This window comes from Diceros bicornis, chromosome 27, assembly GCF_020826845.1.
Source record: "Diceros bicornis minor isolate mBicDic1 chromosome 27, mDicBic1.mat.cur, whole genome shotgun sequence".
In the NCBI taxonomy this organism is placed as follows: Eukaryota; Metazoa; Chordata; class Mammalia; order Perissodactyla; family Rhinocerotidae; genus Diceros; species Diceros bicornis.
In genome coordinates, this window is record NC_080766.1 from 45,557,368 (window position 1) to 45,583,519 (window position 26,152).

The window sequence follows — 26,152 nt, forward strand, 5'->3', positions numbered from 1 at the left end:
TCAAGAACTGCAGCCCCAGCGATCCCAGTAAATTTACCCAGCTCTCCAGAGCCACATCCTCAGCTACCTGCAAGGGCTGTTCTCGTGGATTCTGCTGTGACCAGACGCCCTGTGGAGAGGTGCTGTGAGCAACAGCCCAGACGCCCCCTTTCTTATGAGACCTAGCCCCACAATCAGTGAGACATGCATCTCCGAAGCTGCAGGGGTTTTTGTCTTACACTCTGAGTGTTCCCCTCCAGCTGCCTCCCAGGAAGCTGAGCACTAAATGTGGAAGCCAGCAACAGCAAATTGATCGGACCCCCGGCACGTGTCTCATGTGCTGACATCCCTCCCCATCCCATCTGACTCTCCTGCCCTTATTTCCCTTTGCCTCGCGTTTCTAACCTTAATTCCTTTTTTTTTTTTGTGAGGAAGATTAGCCCTGAGCTAACATCCGTGCCAATCCTCCTCTTTTTGCTGAGGAAGATTGGCCCTGACCTAACATCCGTGCTAATCCTCCTCTTTTTGCTGAGGAAGACGGGGTCTGAGCTAACATCTATTGCCAATCCTCCTCCTTTTTTTCCCCAAAGCCCCAGTAGATAGTTGTATGTCATAGTTGCACATCTTTCTAGTTGCTGTATGTGGGACGCAGCCTCAGCATGGCCAGAGAAGCGGTGCGTCAGTACACGCCTGGAATCCAAACCCGGGGCGCCAGTAGCGGAGCGTGTGCACTTAACCACTAAGCCACGGGGCCGGCCCCTAATTCCTTCTTGAGACAAAGTGAATTACAAATAAAAACTTACATTGCAGATGGAGGTAAAAATGAATCAAGCTGACCAATTAGCCTATAATTATTATAATAGTTGCTGAGAGATGAGAGAAAGGAAGCAACAGTAGGCGGCTTTAATTTTAAAACATTTTTAATGCCTAAATAAAATTTAAACCTATTTAGCAATATTGATTACGTTCAGTAAGGAAAAGTATTTTCTTAGAGATACGTTTCCACTGTGAGTTAAGCATTTCCAGTTAGAGAATTCCTCAAAGGGTCAGGTCTGAAGTTCACATCATGGTGAATACAGAAAACCTAATACAGCTCCAAAGAAAATTTCTCATAATATTCAAAATCTGTTCACAATAACCAGAAGTAAAATAATTTCAATTTTCACCCAGGATAGAGAACGTGATTTTTAACCAGGTTGAGGCAAATATTTTCCCCTGAAATAACTAGAGATGCATCCTGCTTATCTTCAAGTAGTTACTCTAGTTCCCTGAAACTGAGGAGGTGAGGTCCAGCGTCCAACATGGTGTCCAAGTGACAGTCCCAGAAAACCCCAGATCCAAGACTGATCCCAGGATAAGACAACACAGGCGGGCCACGCTTTTGCCTAACGGAATCAACCATCTGTTTACTAGGTAGCTGGTCAAATATGTGACTTCTAATGTCATTTGCAGTATAAAAGCAAATTTTCATTTTTTTTCTGGAAAATTTACGTTTTGTCCAGTGATCTGGTCATGCCTGGAGGCCTTCCAGGGGAAGTGGCCATTGCAAGGAGCAGACATGGTAAATCACCATCTGTGCTGCTGCTGCCCCAGCTGGGGGAGCACGTGGCCAAGAGAAGTGTGAGAGCAAACCGGCAGACTTCAAAGGGATCCCAATACGGTTCCTTTAGCCAAAATAAGCCCAGTTTAAAAACGTCTGGGGAAAAGTGCTGACGTTCAACAGGTACCCACTGAACACCCGCTACATGCCACAGAGCGTGGCAGTCAGTGGAGCTGGGGGCCTGCCTGTGTGTACACGTGACCTGGCAATGCAGGGCTCAGAGCGGACGGCAGCACTACCCTGGGACAGGAGGTCAGTGGAGGAACAGCTCAGGCAAAGGCCCCGAAGCAGGCAAGCCCCAGGCAGAGTCAGGGACAGCACCCAGGAGGCCCCATGGTGCAAAGCCTCAGTGTAGGCCCTGAAGGGTCTGGGCAGGGAATGACGGAGCAGAAGGGCATCAAGGCGTCCCTCTGGCTGTCTGAGTGAGGAAGGTCAGCCAGGGGCTGCTGCCAGTCCAGGAGGTGACAAAGAACAGCCATTGGAGGGGGCTCCAGGGTGGGTGAGAAGCAGGGTGGGGGTCCAGGAGCAAGGCCAGGCCTGGCTTTTCTTCTCATCAAAGCTCCTGGTGACTCCTCACAGCCACACTCCCAGGGGAGCCCTGAGCACGTGAGCCACTCGTCCTCGTGGGTCAAAGGCAAATACAGAACCTGGATTTTCCCTCCTGAGCCCAAAGATCGTGCACATCAAGCCAGACAATTTTAGAAGCCAGAGGGGAATTCAGAGGTTTACCACCCAAGAGGTATCACCCCAGAAATCTGGCCCTCACTTGAGGTGAGATCACAGACTAGGGCATGAGGGTCAGCGCAGCTGTGAGGGTGCCCTGGGGCGTCACACCTGCCTAGCTGGCTGCAGTGGCCAGTGAGTGACAAGCACACAGCAGTGCCCCACAGTGGTAACCACTGAACTGCTAAGAACCCCTCATCCTTTGTTATGCTTGGCCTCCCACATGCATTTCTGTCACGACAAGATGACTATAAACTCAGGAGACAGGGATGCTGGCGCCCCACAACTGGCTGAACTGTGAGGCAGCGTGGGCAAGCTCGAGCTCTGGGGCAGGGTTGGAGTGCCATGTCTAGCTCCCCTCTGTGCAGACACAGGACAGTGAGCAAGTCTGGTCCCCGTTCCTTGCCGAGCCCTGGGTGGCCAGGTGAACAGCGAAGCCCAGCCTCTCCCCACCAGGCTCTTCAGGGAAGCTGTCATGTTGCCCAGCCCAACAGACAGAAAACACAGGAAGAGCTGGCCTGGGGGCAAGCCCAGCCCAGAACCAGCACTAGGCAGGACACAGACGAGGCCCAACTGCTCCTCTCCCCAGAACTCAGTTACTGGTCAAGAAAGCCTTGCCAGCCCAGCGCCCACGGTGAGGACACACACCACACCTTCTCCAGTGTCTCTTCATCATCTTCCTTTCCTCACCTGAGCCCAACGAGCTAGCCTCAGAATTAACCCTAAGCTGAAAATCAAGTGTCTAAAGCCACCAACCCCACCCCTGTCGCAGGCTGGGTCCGAGGCCTCACTCCTGTGAAAGTGGACAGCGAGGGGCACTGGACTGCTGGGTAGGGCAATGGGGAGCTCCTGTGGCCCAGCCGAGATGCCTGACCTTGCCTGGAACTTGCATGACGGCTGCCGCTCAGCAGCCCCACTGGACGCCTGTGCCTGCCACCGCCCCCAGCCAGGTGCTCACAGGTGTGCTCTCAAGGGTGGCCAGCGAGGCCACTCTCAGGGTACAGGCGAGAGAAGCGGCCAAGGACCCAGATGGGGAAGACGTTCCTGTAGCTCGTGTAGTGGATGGCACAGGACTTGTTGAAGACCCCGTTCATGTTGTCCTGAAAGCACACAGGGAAATAAACACAAAGGCTCCACCAGGCGGCTGAGGGGCTCCCTGAACCAAGACCCTGGCTGGAGGGCTGGCCGGCTAGTGAGACCTCAGGGCGGGAGAGCCTCAGCAGGCGGTTCTCCTGCCCCGCCTCAGTCACAGCGCCACCATCCCAGCCTTCAGACGGGGGCCCGCAGCAAACCCTCCAGCCTGGGTCACCAGCCCCTCAGAGCCACATCAACCCCAGTTTTGTCCAAGGGGAGAGGGTCAGCCTCACGTGACCCTGTGCCCTCATGCCCCCATGGATAGGCGGAGGCCACCTCCCACACTTCTGTCCAGGGAGGGGCCATTAGGCAGAGCTCAAAGGTGTCCTGGCCAGTGGGCTTCTCCCCATCCAGCTCTTCCCCAGCACCACCAGCCTTGCCCCAAGCCAGTGCTTCACGTGCAAACAGCTCAGGACTTGGGGACCTAACCACCCGTCACAGATTTGCTTCCAACACAGGCCACTGGCTGGTGGTGGTTATGAATCTCGAACCCCCAAAGCTAAAACTTTGTCCACGAGCACCCCGTGAGGGACACGGGGGCAGGGTGCAGACGTGAAAACGCTTGTGCAAAGGGAGGTCAGTGCTGGGCTTTCTGCTCCTCAGACCCCCATGGCATACCTGGGGCCAGTCGCCGTTGGGGAGCTGTTTCCTAAGCAGACTCCTGACCCCTCTCTCCAGGGCTGCTACTCCAGGATGCCTGGGGGAAGAGGGGGCACTGAACATACCTGTCACCTCTCTGGGCGAGACCACCTCTGGCTGCAGGCAAATTTGCATTCTCACCCTCACGCAGCCACACAGGAGGACACAGATGGGAAACACTGTGTGATGATGAACGAACCCAAAGTGACACGTGCTGGGAACATGAGCACACCCAGGCCCTCACTGCACATCTTCTTCCCAGACACGCTGAGAGGGGAAAACGTGGCAAGTGCAGGTGAGCAGGCCAAGTGGGCAGCCCCACGAATGTGGCTGGGTGAGGGGCCCCCCCTGCTGAGAGCTGCCCCAGCGGCCCTGCCACAAGGTTCTGCTCTTCTGCTCCCCTCCAGAAAGAAGAGGCCAAGCCTCGTGTCCACCCAACCCACTGGTCCTCGGGGCCCTCTGAGGGTCACGAAAGCCATGCGTGCTAATCCTCAATCACTCTGGCAAGGGATGAGACACCGGAAGGATCAAGGGTTCAGGACAGAGCAGGACCAGGCTTGGCTGTGGGAGGCAGATTGGGGGCTGGTCCCTGACACCCCTACCCTGGGGGTCCCCCACAGACTCTGCTCCAGCTCACACGGACCTGCCTAGCTTTGAGGGGGTTTTAGGAAGATTCTCCAAACGGCCCCAAACCCAACAGGGCAGCACAGACTGGGACACCGTGCCCTTATGTCTGTGTCTGTCTGTGTGTGCGTGAGCTGGGGACATGCAGCTACAGGGGTGCACTGTGACCTCTGAGGCAGCTGCAGATGCCACAACACCTCACACCATTTACTACCTCGTCTCCCTGCTGTCACTGTGGTGTCAGCCTCTTCTAAAAGGTGAGCCTCTTGGCAGCACCTGCTTGTTGAGACAGACCTCCCACTCCGCCCCAGGAACCTGTGGGTGCAGCCCTGCAAGCCTCGCCTCCTCCCACTCCTGCACTCAGAGCTCAGCTGCCCGCACCCCACCAGAGCGCCAGGCTCAGTGTCCTGTCTTCACCCGACCCCACGGCTCAGGAACTGTCTCATCGCCCCCACCTGACAGCCATCAGCCCCATTAGGGCCCAGCACGTGTTGTGGATCTGGGACTGGGCACTCTGCACATAACGCCGCTGCTCACAGGATTCGAAGTCCTCCCCCCAGCCTCCGTCCTCCATCTGCCGGGACAGCAGGAAGTCGCAGGCCCGGGAGATCTCCACACAGGCAGCCCTGCAGAGACCAGGGAGACATGAGATGCTATCACACTGGGGAGCGTCCTGGGCCCCCTGGATTCTCACCCCGGCCAGGCCTCCTTGGGGCCAAGGGGAGGGGTGCGTGGCAGGGAGCCTGTACTCCAGGCCCTCCCCACCATGTGACGTGAAGGCGACAGAGACACCGGCCTCCCAGGGTGGTTGGGAAGATAAAGGAAAGATAAAGCTGTAGCTGCAGCCGGCCTCACTGAAGTGACCACCCCCCTAAACATCCAGCCAGCAATGCTAGAGCCTGGTGAGGCGGCTGGAGACGGCTCAGACCTGAGGCCTCCTCCCTTCTCTCAGCACAAGTCAGGAAGCTTCGGAGAACAGCAAGGCACCCCCTCAAGCCAAGCATCTTTAATACACTTGGGTGCTAATGGCTCACGAGCCGGGAAAAATCTTCCTTTCAACCTGGTGACTCATACGTTTTCTGGAATACTGATCTTAGCTACTGTTTAAAAAGACCCCCAAATCAAACATCAAGGAAAGAAACACCCCCAGTAGAGTGTCATACTGGGAAAACCCCCACCCCGCCAGGGGGCAAATGCCTGCACTCACCCATCTTGATAGGTCTGCCCCATGCAGGCAAAAGCTTCCAGCCCAAACCACATGCCGTAGGTGAAGCACACCCCCCAGGAGCTGGAGGGAGACAGGAGGAAACAGAGCCTCAGCCCTCCAGTTCTCGTCAGGACGGGCGTGTACAACGCTGGGCTTGCGGGAGCACCCTCCAGCACTGGGGCGTGCTGTGGTTATGTTCAAGAAACACATCCACACGGCCTCAGCAAGCCTCACCAACTCTAGTGTCTTAGCTTTAAGGCCACATAAGGCAGACCTGCCCAACCTGGCCCTCAGGGGACAGCTCCATCTGCTGGAACCACCATGCAGATAAGAACTGACCCAAACCCAGAGGAAGGAGGTGAACAAGCACAGATCCAATAATAAGGCATCGGGCACGCAGCCCTCGGCCAGACTACTTTTAGCAACATGCTGGGCAATGACCACAGGGTGAAGGCCAGCCATTCAACAAGGAACAGGCCCACCAACTCACTTCCAGAGAGTCCTGGTGTAGCAAAAGCACACAACTGAACATCACACGAGCACAGAAACCTCCCGATCCCAACGTGTCTGCACCCACAGGAGCTCACTCACCCTTCCCAGGAGCCGTCAGCCCTCTGCTGCTGCCGACAGAACTCCAGTCCCTGCTCAAGGGTCTCCCTGCAACACAAGAGGATGGCCCCCTGAATATTCCAGCAAAACAGCCATTTACCTGTCCCAATTTTACCCATTCTGCTGTCTCACAAGAATGAGCATGGTCTCCCTTACAAAAATACGTAAAAATCAAAAGTTCAGAGAGGAGATACAAGGGTCAAAGCAGAAGCAATTACAGGACACAGGAGGGGAAAAGCACATGGGCAGCTACAGAAACGCAAGAGGAAACACCTCAGGGTGAACCACGTCAGAGGCGGTTACAAACAGGACCAATATCAGTGAACAGTGTCAGTGACACAGACTTGAGTAAATCATGTAAAACGAAATTTAAAAAAGAAATAAAAATTACAGAGAAAATGATAAATTTAGAGGACAAAGAAGATCCATAAGTGTGACTGGTACTTCTGAAGAATCCCTGTTCTCTGAACAAGCTGGAGGGAAGGTACCGACACAGCCTGGAAGGGGACCCCCAGGGCCCCTGGCGCCTTCAGGTGCTCACCTGTGTCACTGTCCCCTTGAGTGAGGGCAGCCTCTGTGACTTGTTTCTAACCAACAGATGACCGCAAAGTTGACGGGGGTCACGTCTTCGACTATGTCACGTGAGAAATCTAGTTTCCCTCTTGCTAGCAGACGCCCTGCCTTGAGTCTTTCCCTTGCTGGCTTTCATGACGCCGCCACAGAGACAGGCCACACGGGAAGAAACTAAGGGTGGCCTCCAGCCACCAGCACTGAGACAGGGCCCTGAGGCTGACAATCTGCAAGGAGTGGAAACCTGCCGACAACCACATGGGCTTAGAGCTGACCCTTCCTTAGCTGCTGTGCAGACGAGACCCCCGTCCTGGCCAGCATCTTGACTGCAGCCTGGTGAGATCCTGAAGCAGAGTGCTCAGCTAAGCCGTGCCTGGATTCCTGACTCACAGAAACCGTGAGGTCGTCAATGTGTGCTGTTGCCAGCCACCAAGTTTATCGTAACATCATCCCTCAGCAACAGATAACTCATACCAGAGCTGAAGGACAAGTAAGTAACATCAGCAAGAAAGAAGTGACAAGACTATAGGGTCAGTGGAAATTGAAAAGTAAGAGAAAATAAGAAAACTCAGACAAAATGTACCGATTACTAAGAAAATCAACTTTTCAATACTGCCTCAAGGAGAAATAGCCTGAATAGTCCTATAACTACTAAAGATACGAGTCAAAAAATGTAACCTTTGCCAAGAAAAAGAACACCAGGCCCAGAAGTGTTATAAGCGAATTCTACTAAATTATCAAGAATAATCATTCTAATCTTACACAAACTCTTCTAGGGAATAGAGAGAGGAAGGAACACTCCACAGTTCATTCTAGGAACCCAACATAAGCTTTTCAACAAACCAGATAAGAATGACACAGGAAAGTAAAATTTTCAGGCTATTCATTAATGGACACAGACGCAAAATTCTAACTACGTGTTGGGAAACCGAGTATAGTAGAGATATACCAATACCAATACCAAGTTAAGTTTATGCCAGAAACGCAAAGGTGTTTTAACATGAAGAAAATCTACAATAATCATCTATAACATTAACAGATAAACAAGATAAATATATAATCATCTCAACAGAGGTAGAAAAATCATCTGCTAAAATACAACACTCATTCACAATGGAAAGAAAAAACAACTTCAAAAATTAGGAAGAGAAAAGAACTTGGTTAACCTGAAAAGGGTTAACTACCAAAAACCTACAGTAAATATCATTCTTAATGGAGAGATATTAGAAGCATTCCCCTTTAAAATCAGGAAATGCAACAAAGATGCCACCATCACCACTTCTGCTAAGCAGAATACTGTAGGTCTTAGGGCAGTAAAACAAGAAAACAAACTACAGGCCTCCCTCCCAGGGGTCGAGGGAAGGGGAAGGACGCATGAGCAGGGCACGGAGCATTCTGAGAGCAGTGAACTACTCCATATGTCTTTTTTTTTTTTTTAATTATCTGCTGTACCGGGAGGGAAACTGGAATTCTTTTTTATTTTTTTCAGCTGGGAAAGATTTTCCCTGCGCTAACATCTGTTGCCAATCTTCCTCTTTTTTTCCTCCCCAAAGCCCCAGTACATAGTTGTATCTTCTAGTTGTACGTCCTTCTAGTTCTTCTGTGTGAGCCGCCACCACAACCTGGGTACTAACAGACGAGCAGCGTGGTTCTGCACCCAGGAACCAAACCCAGACTGCCCAAGTGGAGCGTGCCGAACTTTAACCACTAGGCCATCAGGGCTGGCTCCTATTCTGTGATAGAGGAACAACAGACACATGTCGTCATACGTCTGTCAAAACCCCCGGGGTGTACAACACAAAGAGTGAACCTAAATGTAAACTACAGTCTTCGGGTGATAAGATTGTATCAATGCTCACTCATCAATTGTAAAAAAACACACCAAAGTCATCAAGAAGCTAATAATAGGGTAATGGCGTGGGGGAAGGAGTGGGTAAACAGGAACTCTCTTCTCCATTTTTCTGTTAACCTAAAACTGCTCTGTAAGATAAAGTGTATTAATTTTTTAAGTTTAGCAAATTGTCTAGCTGTAAGATCAATATCAAAATCAATTACAGAGAATTCTGGGACAGTGGCGGAGCAGGATGCACTGGAATCCGTCTCCCCACCTAGACAACCACACTGGCAAAATCTGTCTGATGTAACTATTTTGGAACTCCAGTCTGTTGAAGGCTTGCAACTTCCAGGGGAAGACTTGGAGGGCAAATTGCAGTCAATTTGGGTCAATTTCAGCTCTCAGCAGAGGAGCAGCTACCCAACCCCCACCCCCACCCAGACAGGCAGCTGTGCACGTGCTCCTGGAGCAGCCTGCACACAGCTTGCAGGACCTAGGGTGGGCAAAAGGACCCTGTCCTCCAGATACTGGGGCTCTGTACTCTGTCTGCCGCTTCTGATCACAGAGGTGCAGAAAAGAGGCCAGAGGCCAAGGCTGCAGCACCTCCTTCCATTATTGCAAGCCCCTCCCCTTCTGGCTGAAGTGACTTCCAGGGAAATTTTAAATCCTGTTAATAGCAGCATTATTCACAATAGCTAAAATGTGGAAGCAACCCAAGTGTCCATCAACAGATGAATGGATAAGCAAAGTGTGGTATATACATACAATGGAATATTATTCAGCCTTAAAAAGGAAGGAAATTCTGCAATATGCTACAACATGGATGAACCTTGAGGACATTATGCTAAGTGAAATAAGCCAGTCACAAAAGGACAAACAGTGTATGATTCACTTATATGAGGTGCCTAGAGGAGTCAAATTCATAGAGACAGAAAGTAGATGGTGGTTGCCAGGAGCGGGAGGAGGGTAGAATCAGGAGTTAATGTTAACAGGTACAGAGTTTCAGTTTTGAAAAGAGTTATGGAGTTATGGGGATGTGTGGTGGTGATGGTTGCACAACCATGTGAGTGTATTTAATACCACTGAACTGTACACTTAAAAATGGTTAAGATGGTAAATTTTATGTTATGCATATTTTAACACAATAAAATAGAAAAAATCAATAGCATAAGAATGCATGAGTCCACACAAATGAATAAGTAAAAGTAAATAAATAAAAAGGGGCAAAGGAAAAGCTCTCAGTAGAACACCATCTAATACATACGGAAGGACAGTTTGCAACCATCATATGAATAATTGATTCAGGCAAGAATCATCATCAGATGCTAAAACCAAGGGGCAGAAGATTGATGAGAAACCGGATATTTACATAATCCAAAACTTCCTCCCCACAAAGAAAAAAACAGTAACTTTCTAGCAGAGAAAACAACTAGTCATCACCTTAACCAAGGGACCACAGTTGACTGTGCTTTCTGACGTGATGCACGAGAGGTCCCCACCACGTCTGTGATTCTCCTGACAAACCACATCATTTCCTAACCTGACTCTAATCATGAAGAAACACCAGAAAAACACACATTGAGGGGCCAGCCCGGTGGTGCAGTGGTTAAGTTCACGTGCTCCGCTTCAGCGGCCCAGGGTTCACAGGTTCAGATCCTGGGCATGGCACATCAAGCCATGCTGTGGTAGCATCCCATATACAAAATAGAAGATGGGCACAGATGCTAGCTCAGAGCTAATCTTCCTCTTCCTCAGCAAAAAGAGCAGGAGTAGCAATGGATATTAGCTCAGGACTAATCTTCCTCACCAAAAAAAAAAAAAAAGGAAAAAAAACCAACCCACACATTGAGGACATTCTACAAAATAACTTGTCATATGCTTCAAAAATGTCAGTTATCAAACACAAGGAAAGACTAAAGAACTGTTTCAGGTTAAAAAAGACTAATACATGACAATTAAATGCAATGATCCTGGATTAGATCTTGAGGAAAAATTTTGCTATAAAAGACATCACTGGGACAACCAGGACAATTTAAATAAGGTTCGCAGATTAAATAATGGTATTATATCAATGTTAATATTGTGACTCATATTTATATAAGAAAATATCTTTGTTAAGAAATACTAAAGTATTTCGGGATTAAGGTACATCACATTTGCAACTTACTCTCATGTGGTTCAAGAAAAAATATATATGGGAAGGAATATGATGAAGCAAATACAGTAAAATGTTAACAACGGAAGAATCTAGGTAAGAGGTGAACAGGAGTGCTTTTAACTACTTTTGTAACTTTCTTGTTAAGTTTGAAATTAAGGGAGAATTTCAAGTCAATGTAGTAAAAATGGAATATTCCATATACGCAGTGTTAGAGTAACTGGCTACCTCAAACTATATCTCAAAAACTCTCCTAGATAAATTAAAAATTTTAACATAACAAATTAGACTACTTTATTTAAAAATTAAAAACTTATGTTCAGGGCCGGCCCCGTGGCTTAGCGGTTGGGTGTGCGCGCTCCGCTGCTGGCGGCCCGGGTTCGGATCCCAGGCGCGCACCGACGCACCGCTTGTCCCGCCATGCTGGGGCCGCGTCCTACATACAGCAACTAGAAGGATGTGTAGCTATGACATACAACTATCCACTGGGGCTTTGAGGGAAAAATAAATAAATAAAATTTAAAAAAAAAAACTTATGTTCAAACTCTCTAAAGAGATAAAAAAGCAAAGTAATTGGGGAAAAATATCTGTAACATAAGATACAGAACTACTTACTGTGCTTAAATACGTAAGTCAAAAACAAAAATCATCCTAGCAACAAAATTGGAAAGGGTATGAATGCAAATTTATATATGAAATAAACAGAAATGACCTATAAACACCTAGAAAGAATATTGTAGCTCAGCAGTCTCCAAAGAAATGCAAATGAGTTAAGTCCACCAGGAAACTACCATTATTCAGCTTCCAAAGCAGTGATTCTCACATGATAACAATAGTTACTCTGTGCTCATCACGTGCCACACATTCTCCCCATGCTTTTGTGGTCTTGACCCTCCCAGCTCCACAGGGCCATCTATGCCCCCATTCAGCAGGGGAAGACCCCCAGAGAGGTGAAGTGACTGGGCCAGGATCACACAGCCAGGAAGGGGCAGAATCAGGGGGGTCCACCCAGACAGGCTGAACCCAAGCCCATGTGGCTCTCCAGGAATAATAATGGTCCCGAACAAAGATTTGACAACAGGATACTGGTTAAGGTTAAAACGGGGAAAAGCTGGAAATAACAATGAAAATTTAGAAATAACCAAAAGGCTACTGGGTAAGTAAAATGATGAAATTCCGGCAACCATAACAACTCATGTTGGAGAATGCTAAATGACACGGGAAGTTACCTGCTTGCAGAAACCTCACCAGTTATGTAAAAGACACAGCCCAGGAACAGTCGCAGCAGAGTGATCACACGATAACAACACATTCTCCTTAGGGGTTACAGGGGATGACTTGCTTTTTTCTTTGCACTTTTCTGTGTTTTCCAAGTCTCCTTCAAAGAGCATGCTTTACTTTTATTATAATTATTAAAAAGATGATTTATTAAGAAGAAAGGTCAATTTTGTGAGGGTCTCACTAAGGACAAGTTGTGCCCAGAAGAAAGGACTACAGATCAACTACAGCACAGCACGTGGCCGGGGGCCGGACAGGCCTGGGTGACAAAAGGAAGACTCGACACAGTGCCCCCTTGTGGCTGCACCACCTGCTAGAACAGAAGGAAACCAGCAAAAACACAACTAGAAAATCCTCCAATTCTTTTGGAAATAAAACAACATACTCCTAAATAACTCATGGGCCAGAGAAGAATTCACAATAGAACTGGAAAATAATTTAATTGAATGATATATCAAAACTTATTTATAGACTTAAGTACACATTTAGAAAGAAAGCCTGAAAATCATTTACATAGGTATCCACTTAAGTTAGAAAAAGAAATAAAGTAGAAAAAAATCAAGAGCAAAAATAGATGAAACAAAAAATAAACACATTAAAAAAGCAAATAAATGTATACCAGATAGAATCAAAGACTAAAAGATGGTTTCTTCAAAAAGATTACTAAGACTGATAAACTACGAGTGGGGAACAGACTCAAGTCGCCACTGTCAGGAAGGAAAATGAAGACAGACGCACAGCCATTCAAGATGACACTGAACAGCTCTGTGCCAATCGATACAAAATAGAGTTGAAATGGAAAAATCCCCAAAACTGACACAAAAAGAAATAGAAGAAAATCTACAGTCGTGTAACTAGTAAAGAAATTGAACTCCTGATTAAAAATTAAAAACTTTTCTTCAAAGAACACTCCAGGCGCAGCTGGATTCTCCAGTGAATTTTCCTAAGCACGTAAGGCAGAAATAGCACAAATCTCACAAACTCTTCTAGAGAATACAAAAAGAAAATATTTCCAACTCATCTCATGAGTCCAGCATGACCTTCCACAGGAGAACTTGATAAGGACGTTATAAGAAAGGAAAGTTACAAACCGGTTTCTCTTATAACCACAGTTGTAAAAATCCTCAACAAAATACTTCTCAAATTGAATCCAATGATATACAAAAAGGAACGTACATCATGACCAAGCTGAGTCTATACCAGGTTTACCATGAAACAAGGGAATCACACCAGGATGAAGGAGAATCTACAAAAACTGCACAGGAGTACACCCCATAACACAGCAAACCCACTCCTAAGTCTACATCCCACAAGAAATCGGTACCTCTGTGCCCCAAAAGACAAGCACACGAGTGTTCACAGCAGGACGATTCACAAGAGCCCACTGAGAGGTCCCCCAGGACACACAACAAGCGTGTGGATATAGTGTGGCAGCTGCATCCACAGACAGGCTGACAGCAGAGAGAGTGAAGTGCCTCCACCAGCTGCCTGCTCAGCCTCACGAGCACGAGGTCGAGCGACGGAGGCCACACCCACGAGGCCCACTGTGGGATTCCACTTGTGCAGGATCCAAGCGGCCCCCGGAGAACCAGGAGGCGAGCTTCTGGTAACATGTGTTTGCCTGACAAGGTCACAGAGGTGTGTCCATGTCACGATGCCTCATCCAGTGCCACGCACAGGATGTGTGCACTTCTCTGTGCGAGCACCAGACGTCAACAGGAAAGGTTTCTTTAACAACTACTGTTTATCTGGACACAGGTGGGGTTGGGGGTACGTGTCTTGTTTTTAACATTAAGATGTGAAAAATTATTCGATTTTGTGTTACAACTGTGCTACCTGAGGCCCAGTACACATATTTGATACACCTCAGGGATTCAAGAGCATAAGTGAGTTTTACTCCAAGAGTCCCCTTGTTGCGAGGGACCTCCCACCCCAGCACCCTAAGTTAGAGAACAACCTGCTCTGGACCACGGTTGGCAGCGTCTGAGCTCAGGACCCTGAGCTGGTGGCCCCCTTTGCCATCCCTACCTGATCTCCTCGGGCCTGTGGTCCGGAAAGTGCTTGTGGAAAACTTTCAGTGCCTGCATCACGGCCGAGGTGCACTCCACATACGTGTAGTCGATCATGATGTCCCCTGGGAAAGGGAAGGAAGGATCGAGGTGTGTGAGCTTCACCTTGGCCACCACATTTGGCAATTCAGGCCAAACAGTGATGAACAAGAGAGCCGGAACGTGCAGACGCTATATGACAGATTGAGAGCCTGACCAACTTCCAGAGGAAGCCAGGAAGGCACCACTAGCACCGGCCCAGGCAACACGGCCACCAGGTGGGAGGGCGGCACTGACGTGGATGACCTGCAGACCCATCTGTGCCATGGGACAGCAAGGCCACAGCTGGGAGGTGAGGGGCACACAGCAGAGCTGCACCCCACCCCAAAAAGCCCTCCACTGGAACATGTTTGACAGCTATAGGAGCAAGATAAATGGAGACCCAAAAGAAGGGGTCCAAGGGCATGCAAAGGTAGACCAGGGTAAAGAACCTACCCTTGCAGACCAAAGCACGACACAGCACAGAGGACACATGGCCAGTAGGTCCCCCTGACACCTCCCTGCGAGGTGCCCTAGGCTCCGTGAGGAGCGCTCAGAAGACAGGGCGGCCCCCACAGAGGACAGAGCAGGAGCCATCCCAGGCCCAGGCCCGAGAGCTGGGTGTGCCTCCCACCGAATCCTCCACCAACTGCAGCTTTTCCATCCACAACCAGGAAACACTACACCACTCTTGGAGGTTGAGGAGCACAGAACACTCCTTAAAGGATCTGCCATCAGCAGCCAGGGCCTTTGTTGGCACTGCCCCCGCCAGGGGAAAGAACTCAGGGTTCTGGTTGGCAAATCTACCTCAGGGCACACAGGCCCTGGGTTTGTCCGCCACACACTGTGGACTACTCACCGAAGACCTCCGAGGGGTTCAGCAGCTCCAGCAAGCGTCCCCCACGCTTGGTCTCGTAGGTGGCAAACCCTCCATCAGGATTTCTCATGTTCAGCAACTAAAACCAAAGACAGAACATCCAGAGAAGTGAGCATGTGTGGGACCCCACAGGCTGTGGAGCTTTCCAGAAGCACTCCAAGGCTAAGAATCAATGGGGCAGGAATGGGGAACAGGGAGCTGGTTTTTACATTAAGCCAAGACCCTCAGGGGCTCAGAATAGTGGGCTGCAACCTTTATCGATCGGTACTCCATGAGTGACCATCTGGGAACACAGCCCACAAGTGCGTGCTTACCCATTTATAAATCATCTAAGTACTGTCGAACTATATGATCTCTGTTATAAAACATGCACAAAAACTGGAAGTGCTAAAAGGATGTTGCACAAAAACACACTGAAATTCTCATCTTTTCTTCAGGCAGCCAGTGAAGACTGCCAGATCTCCCCGGGGAGGCCCGTGGAGAGCGACTGGGTCTGTGAGCCTTCAGAACCGGAGAGAAAACTCGGGGCTGCAGCAGCCACCCCTTGGTCAGGGTCTATCCAGGCCCCCCCGACCCCTGGGGCTGGGCCCAGGACGCCAGCTCGCACACCCATCAGGGGAGCACAGGGCTGTGCACACACCCAGATAGGGCCCCCTGCTGGCCCAGCACAGTTCACAGTTCTCCAAACAGGTGCCATCAGAGGATGGGCCCCCTCCGCCCGGCTTGGAGTGTTTGCCCAGACAGAACCCATGGGCAGTGGAGGCAAGTGCACACCTCCCATGCAGCACTAACAGGACCTGAGGGTTTGTGGTGGGGTGGCTCGGACTTCTGCATGACAGCACCCTCAGTGCCCAGGACCAGAGCCCCACGCCCAGCAGCCTCACCACAGCAACAGCATCGAAGAGCTGCTCTCCTGGGACATGCCTGGTGACACAGGAACACTCTTCCTGCAGGAGAAGGATGGACTTCAAGGCCTCAGCTGTGCAGTCAGCAACGATCCAGCCACAATCCACCGTGCTGAAGGGGAAGCCACCCTGGAAGATGCGGGACCTGTGACTGCCAGGGCTGAGGGTCGAGCCCATACCCTAGTCTTCGGGTCCACCCGAGGCCACGGCACCTTCCTCACTCGTGCAGAGCCACAGCTCAGGCAGAGGCCCATCCACCATGACGGTATGGCCGCAGCCCCAAGCCACACACATACGGACAGGCCTCCAGTTTCCAGCACAAGGACCCCCACAGGACTACAGCCTCTACCCATCACTGCCTTCAGACTCCACTGTAGGGTGGGCACCAGAAACATCCGCAGGCCCCCTCCCAACCCACCGTGAGCATGCAGCCACGCTGTGTCCACGCCCTCACACACAACGGAGGAGAAACTGCCATTTCCTCCCTCTGCCCGCCCCGACATTCTAGTTCACATTCTGATAGCTGATTCAACACCTGTACGTGCTGCTGTCTGACAATGTCTCTGAGGCACGGACACTTTTGTGCACACAGCGTGTGATGTGGTGGCACGCAGAAACCCCATATGCCTCAGCTACCTCATTCGTACACAATTCCTTGGTCAGGGATATCTTAAGGGCGTTGGTGGGATCCCACACCGTGTGTCCATCAGAGCAGGAAGCCCCAAGAAGCTGAGCGAAGAGCCCCCCTCGAAGGCAAGGCCCAGCCAACCAGGGGTGGGTGGGGTCAGCCCGTGGTACCTTGTTCATCTGGCGGTAGTACTTCTGGTAGTTGGGGGGGCTGTCTGGGATCTGGGCAGCATCCAAGGGGCACATGTGGAAAGTAAGAGAAGGGAATACGTCACCACTGTACACAGACACCAGCGCAGGGAGGGACCAGCACAGCAGGACGGGGGCACCCAGTGCTGCTACCCTCTTGCCCACCATCAGTGCCAGAAGGGACCCTCAAGGCATCACCCACACAGCTCACCACCCAGAGCCTCCACCCACTGCGAGGGAAACACTACCAGGGCTCACCCTGAGCTGGAGAGGGCAGGGCGAGGGGGCACCCCTGCCGGTAGGAGGGCTCCCCACGCCCCCCAGGCACAGGCCAGACTCAGCCTCACCTGTGAGATACGGAGAAACTCATGTGCCTTCTGCAGGCAGGACGAAAACTCGGGCCGATGTTGTGCACCTGCCTGGAAGAGAGAACAGGGGCTGAGCCACTCACTGGCACAAGCCTACACGGGGGAACTGGTTCCCAGACTATCCTGGCTACGTCTTGCCACCACTGGGAACTAGGAGCAAACCCACCCAAGTCTCAGGGTGCTTGGGTTTCTGCCGACAAGTCCGAAAGACATGATGGAGAAATGAAGCGAGCAGAAGACACCGCACCACACCTGCCCCAACCAGCGCCCAGAGGTACCCCCCATCTAAGGCAGGCACTCATGGAACCCAGACCCCTTCCCAGGGCTCTCCAGAATTCCAGCAACCCCATTCTCACCAGCATACAAACATGCTCCTGTTTCTCTCTAGTATGCGCTCAGAAGTATTTGTAACAAGCAGTTGAGAAGAGCCTGGAGCCCACTCCCACTTCTAGAAACCCCCACTGCCATGTCTCCTCAGGAACAGCCCTCATGAGGCTTCCTGCTCCTGAAGCCTTCAAACCAGCCCACCACCCAGAGCTGCTGGTGGGACCACCGCCTTGGTGAGACCATCGCCAGAGGCCTCAGGTAAGCACAGAGTCAGGGTCAGCAGTGCCAAGTTTGTGCTGGGTGCAGGGGTGAACACACCAGAAGGTCAGCTGGAGGCTGAAGAACCAGGAGACAGAGCCACGTACCTCCAGCATCGCCTGGATGGCAAATGCCGTGTCCCAGACCTGGGAGCCGTTGGTGCCCTGCATGGAAAGGATGAGCCATTACAGAAGCTGCTGCAGCGTCCTCCCACCCACCCACCGCCTCCTGGGATCTGACAGGAGCCTGGGGCACCGAGGGGTTAAGGGGCTCCCTCCAGCTCATAAAAAGAGGTGGGAGCCCAGGTGACTCCTGACCCCAGGCTCTGGGCTCTGCGCACTCCTCAAAGCCTGCAAGGGCCTGAGAAGGGCTGGTCCTGCAGATGGACACAGGTCAGAGAGCCCCACCTGCCTGCACTGGGCCACCAGCCAGGACAGGACTCTCTCAGGGCACATCTAGGATTCGGATGACCACCACCTGTGGCCTCCACTGCCCACCCACCCGATGACAGCCTCACGCCCCACAGTGGTGACCACCCCCGACTTCCGAGGATGCCCAGAGGTGGTGGGGCCTGGCTGAGGCCTCGACAGGGCTGGGAAGGCCCCCCTCAAATCCCACCCTGGGAGCCTGGTTCACTGGTCGACACTCTGGTCGCACCAGAAGCCAAACCCCAGTGAGGCAGAGCTGGACAGTGACAGACACGCAGATAGTGCGGATGGTGCCCAGACATCGCGGCCTTGCGGGACCACGTGTGGAAAGAACACACTGCACAAAGACAGCCACCCGGCCAAAAGAAACCTGAAACGGATCAAGCCTCAGGGTCTAACCACCAGTTTGCAGAAAATACGGGGCCCAAAAGAAGCAGCTAGGTCAGGTCCAGGCGGACACTTGAGGGAAGGAAGGGTGCTCAGTATCCCACTGGGCCTGCCCCAAAAGGCCCAGTTGCCTGTGTGACCCAAGGACACTGCTGGAGGCTCTGCATTTCCACACTGAGCCAGGCGGGTGACAGCAGACAAACCCCCGTGGGGTGGCCCTACGGCTTCCAGGCTCACTGCCCCCAGGGCCCCTGCAGCCAGGAATGCCCTGTGATCTGGCACCCCCACCCCCAGGGTCATGCACAGGAAATAAGCCGGGGTGGGGGGTGACAGTGCCAGAACACCATCTCCAATATCAGAACACTGGGAATCAGCCAAACAGTGCAAAGTCGTGGAGAAGGAGCACGTGGGACTGCATCTCAGAACCGGGGGATGCCGGCCACAAGCCCTTACAGGCGGGAGGCCCTGCATGTGCTCAGCTGGAGGGCCACAAGGGCACACGTTCTCCCCCTACCCGAAGCCTCCTGCTCCCCTGCTCTCTGCTAGACAGACGCGGTGTGTGAGCCCCGCGGTCAACCGTCCTGCAGCAGAACTGGGCTGGCCCACTGAGAACTGCGTGTGACACCTGTCCCCTCCTGACCTGCAGCTCTGAACTGCTTTGGTTTACAGACTGCTCTGCTCCCACAGGGTAGCTACAGACCCTCAGCTCTCCCACGACCCCTTGGGCGCTTCTCGGCATCCCTGCCAGATGGCACACACCCAGGAAATGCCCAAGGGTATCCCCTCAGGTGCAGGACTGAGGGGACTTGCAGCCACCCACCACATACAGCCAGAACTCATGAGGAGTGATCTTTGAATCTTAGACCCAAAAGGCAGGAATGGTAGTAATGGAAGCAAGCGCCTGTGGCCCTGCTGCACTTACCTGCATTTTCATACCATCAAGGCCCAGCCTGTGAGGATGAGAAAAGCCCAGGTCAGGGAGCAATGGACAAGGAGCTGTAAGTCAGGCGGCCCTCCACAGCCCACACCCAAGACAGCAGCCTGCTCACTGCCATGGGTGCATCGCATGGCTTCCCTGAGCTCACATTCGACAGGGGTGACACAAGGAGGCTCTACCGCGGCTACCAGAGGGAAGAGGGCATCCCTCAAAACACAGGACTCCCTGCCGTGGGCCACACTGGGCCACACCTGCCCTCCGTGGTCCCTGTGTAACAGGAGCCCCACTTCTGGAGCACAATCCATGACTTACCAGCTCTCTTTGTCAACAGGCCTTCCTGACATTCACCTGAACCTGCCCCCATCCATCCACAGGCTTCCTAGCTGTACCTTCCGGAACCACCCGAAGTTTCTGCTAGGTGGCAAATCTTTTAATTCAAAGCAACCTTCATCAGCTTCCAGAAACCCTAAAACTCCTGGTTCTAAGCATTACTCAAGACACCACGGCACCCTCGCCAAGAGAGGCCCCCATGCGTGTCTGCACTCAGCTCTCAGCCACGTCTGTCAGGGACCATGCATGACGCCAACCAGTCAGGCCCTTCCCTGTTGCACTCACCAGAGGTAATCACAAATCCTAGAGACGTGCTCCTGAAAAACAGGGGAGGCTGGCCCGTCCACATACCAGCGCACGAGCATGTTGATGGTCTTTGAGATCTGCAGGAGACATGGGCCTGTCAGGGCTCTGCCCAGACCTGCAGCAAGCTCTCAGGTGGGAGGGCTGCAGCTCGACCCCACTGAGGCCCCAGTACCGCCTCGCTCCGGGCCAGATGCCTTCTGCTCTAACTCGCATTTCCCGAGCACTCACTGCTTCCAGGCCCCGAGAGCAAGAGACCTAGCCACAGTTAAGCCCCAGGAAACAGTCTCCCTCTGAGGGAGGCAGGAGGGGGCCAAGGCGCCTGCACACAAGGAGGAGGCGGGGCGGCCCACAAGAGGCAGCGTGAGCTGAGCCAGCTGGTAACCGAGCAGAACCGCCATGAGGGTCATGGGCACGGCTGGAGGCCCCCGGGGGGCATGTGGAGTGTGGCACGTCCTGAACTGCCTTAGCTGACTCTGGGGTCTGAGGGGATAGGACCATCTGAGGAACCCAGGAGAGATGTGGGGACAAGCCCTGTGTGGCAGGGACTGCTACTCAGAGCAAAAGGCACTAAAAGCCTGTATCTTCTATTTTGAGATCTCTGAAGTCAAGATCCAAAAATCGCATTTCTAACAAGTCAGACGTGCTTTATGAAGCGTTAAGTTGAAGCCCCCACGGAACCATGTTGCTGCTAAAAAGAAAACAACTGGCTACTCCGTGCGACATCAGGGTTTACCACTCACTGGGTCATGAGACCCAGAAAACACCAAGAGGCACGGCTGGGAGTGGGGCTCAGTGACACTGTACCAACTGGGTTCACCCAAAGAACCTGTGGGCTGATCCAGCATGGCACAGAGGCTGCGGTCATGGCCCACTCGGGGGCTTACGATAACTCTGCCTCCTGCACGGCGGCCCCACAGCTATGAGCCGGCCTCCCCCACCCTGCGCCAGCCAGTGTGTGTCTGGCCACTGGGACACACTGCCCTGCATGTGTGTCCACCCCTGGCCTCTGCTGGGCCTCATGGCCCCACAAGGCAAAGCCAAGTCAGGAGTCCAGAAGCTCAGAAGTGAGAGTTCCCAGTCACCAGACTCGCAGGAACCAGAAATGGAACCCATGCACCCCTGGCACCCTAACCCCAATAAGAGAAGGGCAGACGGTGGGTTACCAGGGGTGGGGAAGGGGAGAGCATCCAGGCAGGAAAAGCACCCCTCCCCACCGGGGAAAGGTCTCGGGAAGTGGTCTCAAGGAGCAGCCTCCAGACATACCAGGTGATGGGGGTGGGAGGAGGGACAAGCACGGGTCAGGGATGAGATCGGGGGGCCACATCCCAAATAAAGGTCTGCCAGGCTCTGGTGGGAGACCCGGCCTCTGGAGAGACCCGTACTCCCAGCTCCACGGAGAGTGACCTCCGGGCCTCCCATCCGGGTCCTCGCTCCACCCAGGAGCTGCAGGAGGGTGCCCACCCCAGACCCAGACACCGGTGGGCAGCGGGCACTGACCGGGCCAATGCTGATGCACTTGGTGAAGCGGTCGTCAGCCGCAATGTGCTCGTACAGCTTCTGGACGGCCCGCTGCCGCAGGCTGGCACTGTGGTGGCACTCGTACAGGTTGAGGATCACTGCAGGGTCAAGGGTATCAGGGGCGTCAGGCACAGACAGCAGGTCCTGGCATGAGCTCGGCCCAAGCACGGACCCGACGGCAAGGCGCCCCGCACAGTATCTGGGCCCTTCCTTCCTCCGTCCTCCATCGCCCCTCACTGCACCCATGCAGCCTGCTCCTCCCCGACATCCTGGTGTGCTATCCTGCCCTGGCCCTGCAGTGGTGTTCAGGGTGGTCTCCAGAGAGTGGAAACCCAGCCTGGTTGCTTCTCAGCATTGACCAGGGCAGGGACCCAGCTCCCACCCGAGGGCCTGGCACAGAGGTGCCCAGTGCCCATCTGCGGAATGAGTGAGTGAACGAACGAACAAATGAGTGAGGGATCACAGTTGCTTCCACACACGGCACCCTGTGCTGGCCTCAAAGGGGAGGCTGCACAGGGTCCTTCCCCTTCTCTCCCCCACGGAAGGAACGACGGGCCCCTCCAAGGCCCTGAGCTCAGAATCCTCTTGTCTGGGAGCCCAAGCCCCAGGCTTACCCAAAGGGCAAGGACAGGGCAGGTCGCTGGACATGAGGCGTGCACGGCCAGCCCTCCCTGCTCACCACAGGACCCAAATGACAGCCCCTCAGGAAGCACCCACCATACACCATGCGGAGCAGCCAGCTGTGTGGCGTGTACAGCTCGTCAGGGGCCACGCTGTTCCTGTGTGCCCGCCAGTCGATGCTGGCATAGTCCTCCACGTAGAGCTCCTGCAGGGCAGCAATGCCTCAGCCCGGTCTGCCTACAGCTGGTCTCCTCCCTCTGTCTCTCCTCCTTCCCAAGGGCATGCCCGAATGAACATCCTGTACCCCAACGCCATCTCAGGGCCTGCTTCCTGGGGACACACTGTGGGCCAGGACTCTGCTCACCGGTGCCCTGCACCCCTCAAAGACACTGGAAGATAGCCGCAGCTCACCCTGCCGCACAAGCTCCCCTGGGCAGTGATGGGACAGGGCAGTGGAGGCTCCACCCTAACTCCAGGGGGCTCAGCTCTGCGGGTCCCAGGCGTGCAGGCCTGTGCAGTCGGACTGAAGGGTGACTTGAGGCCCAGGGCTGCTCACCTGGCGGAGGCTCTGGACCAGCGGGTCCTCCTCAGCGCTCAGCCGGATGGCATAGCAGTAGCTCATGGGCAGGTAAACCTGCCGACAGTGGCACCAGAGCGTGGAGGGATGTGCAGGTGCCCAATCAGGAAACAGCCTAGGGGGACAGCATATCAGGAGGCAACCCCCAGCACCTGCATTGCCACCACTGCAGCTCCAGGCCCTTCTAAGCATGGATACAGGGTGGACGGCTATCCCTGGACCAAGTCGGCACAGATGCCAGCACTTCACAGCCGTGCTCCCGTGGGGTGCGGTCAAACCCTCCCAGGGGCACTCCGCAGAGAGCTGACAACTCCTCCTCCTGATTCAGCCAGACGCATCCCAAAACCAGGAGACCTATCTCCTCAACGTTCAGGAATGTCTGTGGGTTTCTCAGTTGTGACACACAGACCGCAGTAACATAAAATGTTAATAACGGGGAAACGGCGCAGGGGTCTACAGGAATGCTCTGGATGATCTTTGCAACTTTCTGGAAAAGGTAAATTATTCCAGAATAAAGTTTATCTAAAAACCTTTAGGACTGTTACATCTTCCCAAGGCCTGAGTCTTTGATCGCTCCAGCTTCCCGGTCGGTGCACCTGGGGTCTTATCTCCACCCTATCCCTTTAGCCTCCTGTTCTCATGTATGAGGGCACAGGGAGGCTGCGGAGAGCTGACTGCACATTCCCTGCTCCCAACTGTGCGAGTCGGGCAGGTATCCACCAGCCCCCACCACCCCTGGCCACTTCCCTCACTGTCCTGAGGGCTCCCCCACTTAGTTTAAAGGGTATTTTTTTACATTTTAGGTAATGTTTCCAGCTTTTCTCCAGCTGGAGTGGTTCAGGGTCTGGTTCTCCATCCTACACACCTGCCCTTCACCCTCTAGCTCACCCCCCTCCAAAACTACTCCAGCAAAGATCAGCAGTGCTCTAGTTACCTCGAAACCCAGCACCGACTGCCAGGGCCCCACCACGGGGGTGGCACGGACAACACAGTCCTCCTCGACACCAGACATCGGCCTGACACACACACCCCTCCTGGCACCGGCTCAGTGCCTTCCTCTGCCCGCCCCTTACACACGGGCAGGTCCACGGTCCAGCCGGCAAGCCTGCCAGTAGGAAATGCTGGAACGGTCCCAGAACACCTCCCGCCTCTTCCCCAGGGGCCAGCCTTGGGTAACAGCACCCTGCCTCCCCACCTCACCTCGCCATCCCTCTGCCTCCATCACTGCCTCGTGGCTGTGGAGGCTGGGCCCTTGGCTCCTTCATCAGGACCCTGCTATCATCTCCTGACTGGCTCCTTCACCCTGCACCACCTTTCCTCCATCAAAGTCACCTTGTAACACAAGAGCCCCCCAACCTCCCTGACAGCTACCTGGGGGGACCCTGACCCTCTGACACTGCTCCAGGGGCAGGCAGGGGCTCTGCTGAGCTCCACCATGGTTCCAGGGGTCTCCTCTCCTGAAGGTGACACTGGGGTACTTATACATGAATGAATGTTTTCTGGGGAGGATGTCCAAAGCTTCCATTAGATATTCACAAAATGTTAACAGACGCTGGTTACAGGTAACAGACAATAAAGTATTAGTGTTCATTTTGCTCAGCATTTAAACAGCATCATGGTTCTGTTAAACAAAGATTATCTTTTAAAGATACACAAGGAAGTGTTCACAGGTGAAGTATGATGTCTGGGATTCACTTTAACAAGGGGAAGGTGAGAGGGCAAAGTACACCCCAACTGCTGTGCTGCTGAGGGTGCGCCAGCTCGGTACCTTCTCTTCTCTGCTTCTAGAGATGCTCAAGAGGTCCGTAATAACAAGATGCAATCACTTCGTCTATGCACCCACTTCCCACACCAGTGGTTCTGCAATCAGCCCCACAGGGCCCCACCCGCCTGCCACATGGCCCAACCCCACATGGCCTCCCCCTCTCCTGCCCAACTGGGAACCCCTTCTGTCCATCTGTAGGATTCAGCCAAGCAGGGCCTCCGCCAGGAGCCTAACACCACAACACTCCACAGAATGGACTGTCTCTCATCTGTGTAACAGGCAAGTGACCCAGGGCCCCATCACTCCACTCAGTGAGGCAGTGGCGACTCAGCCACCAAATCAACCATAGAGGGGCAAGCATACCACATCTCTGGGAACAGGGTGTTGAGGCCTTCCCAGCTGTAAACGTTCAGAACAGCCAGCCAGAACTTCCCCCAGGATGGCACACCCACAGCACCACCTGCAGAGAGAGAACAGGCCCATAACATCTGCTTCTAACTGCAGACTAACCCCTCAGGAATCCTGTGCGCCCCTTCTTTCATGAACTGAAGGCAACCTGCTAAGGATCCTCCAACCCCCGTGAGAAGCAGGTTCCAGAGGAGCTCAGGACTGCCCAACACCACAGCCGCTGCTGGAGGAACCAGTGGCTTCCCCAGAATGAGTGTGTCCAGCCCCAGGAGAGGCATTCGCAGCCCCTACTGCCCGGGGAGAAGCACACAATGGCAGCTACCTGGGAAAGTGAGGGGCCCAGACGTACACAGCAGCCCATGTCCACATGGGCCTGGAGAAAGTGATGAGGGGAAGTGAGCACGCACACTTGGCCTTCTCCCTCTCAAGGCCACGCCTAGCTGCCCCTGACCTGTGTATCCCCACTCAGCAGATGGTCTGGACTCCAATATGGCTATTGACAACACCTGTGGCCCCACAATGAAGCCACTCCCAACAGCACCAGTCACAGGCACAGAAACACTGTCCTAGACATGCTTCACAAGGAGGCCTCACCCCAAACCCATGTGTGTGGAAGTCAAAGACCCAGGAAGCTACTAGGGAAGCCTGGCCCAAAAACACTCCTTCACAGGCAAGGAACCAGAAAGCAGCCTTGAGAATTCAGGCCGATGAGACTAGAGGCTAGTGATGAATTCATTATAAGAGTAAAACATATGAAGAAGAATGCAGGGTCGTGTTAGAATGAGCACCAGGAGGCTTAATCTAGCCTGGGAGGTCAGGAAGGGCTCCCGAGGAAGTGACATCGAAGGTGCCAGGTAAAGGCTAAGTAGGAGTTCCCAAGGCAGC

The 26,152-nt window shown here is 53.1% G+C and overlaps 1 protein-coding gene across 4 annotated transcripts in view; it reads right to left on the reverse strand.

The window, feature by feature from the left end:
* Positions 1–881: 881 nt before the first annotated feature.
* The window catches only part of LSS (lanosterol synthase), a 31,271-nt gene continuing 6,000 nt past the window's right edge, over positions 882–26,152 (reverse strand). For 3 of the 4 annotated variants that reach the window (XM_058523313.1, XM_058523311.1, XM_058523314.1), the window contains 17 exons: positions 25,223–25,319; positions 23,074–23,209; positions 22,614–22,722; positions 21,876–21,994; positions 20,358–20,455; positions 19,728–19,755; positions 18,098–18,154; positions 17,385–17,456; positions 17,020–17,070; positions 16,201–16,350; positions 15,299–15,395; positions 14,381–14,486; positions 6,498–6,563; positions 5,907–5,987; positions 5,155–5,325; positions 4,055–4,133; positions 882–3,402 (listed from right to left, as the gene is read on the reverse strand). In XM_058523313.1, coding sequence (XP_058379296.1) covers positions 3,271–3,402; positions 4,055–4,133; positions 5,155–5,325; positions 5,907–5,987; positions 6,498–6,563; positions 14,381–14,486; positions 15,299–15,395; positions 16,201–16,350; positions 17,020–17,070; positions 17,385–17,456; positions 18,098–18,154; positions 19,728–19,755; positions 20,358–20,455; positions 21,876–21,994; positions 22,614–22,722; positions 23,074–23,209; positions 25,223–25,319 — 1,649 coding nt within the window. In that variant the 3' untranslated portion in view covers positions 882–3,270. The remainder of the gene's footprint in view (positions 3,403–4,054; positions 4,134–5,154; positions 5,326–5,906; positions 5,988–6,497; positions 6,564–14,380; positions 14,487–15,298; positions 15,396–16,200; positions 16,351–17,019; positions 17,071–17,384; positions 17,457–18,097; positions 18,155–19,727; positions 19,756–20,357; positions 20,456–21,875; positions 21,995–22,613; positions 22,723–23,073; positions 23,210–25,222; positions 25,320–26,152) is intronic. The other variant, XM_058523312.1, reaches the window with a different exon arrangement.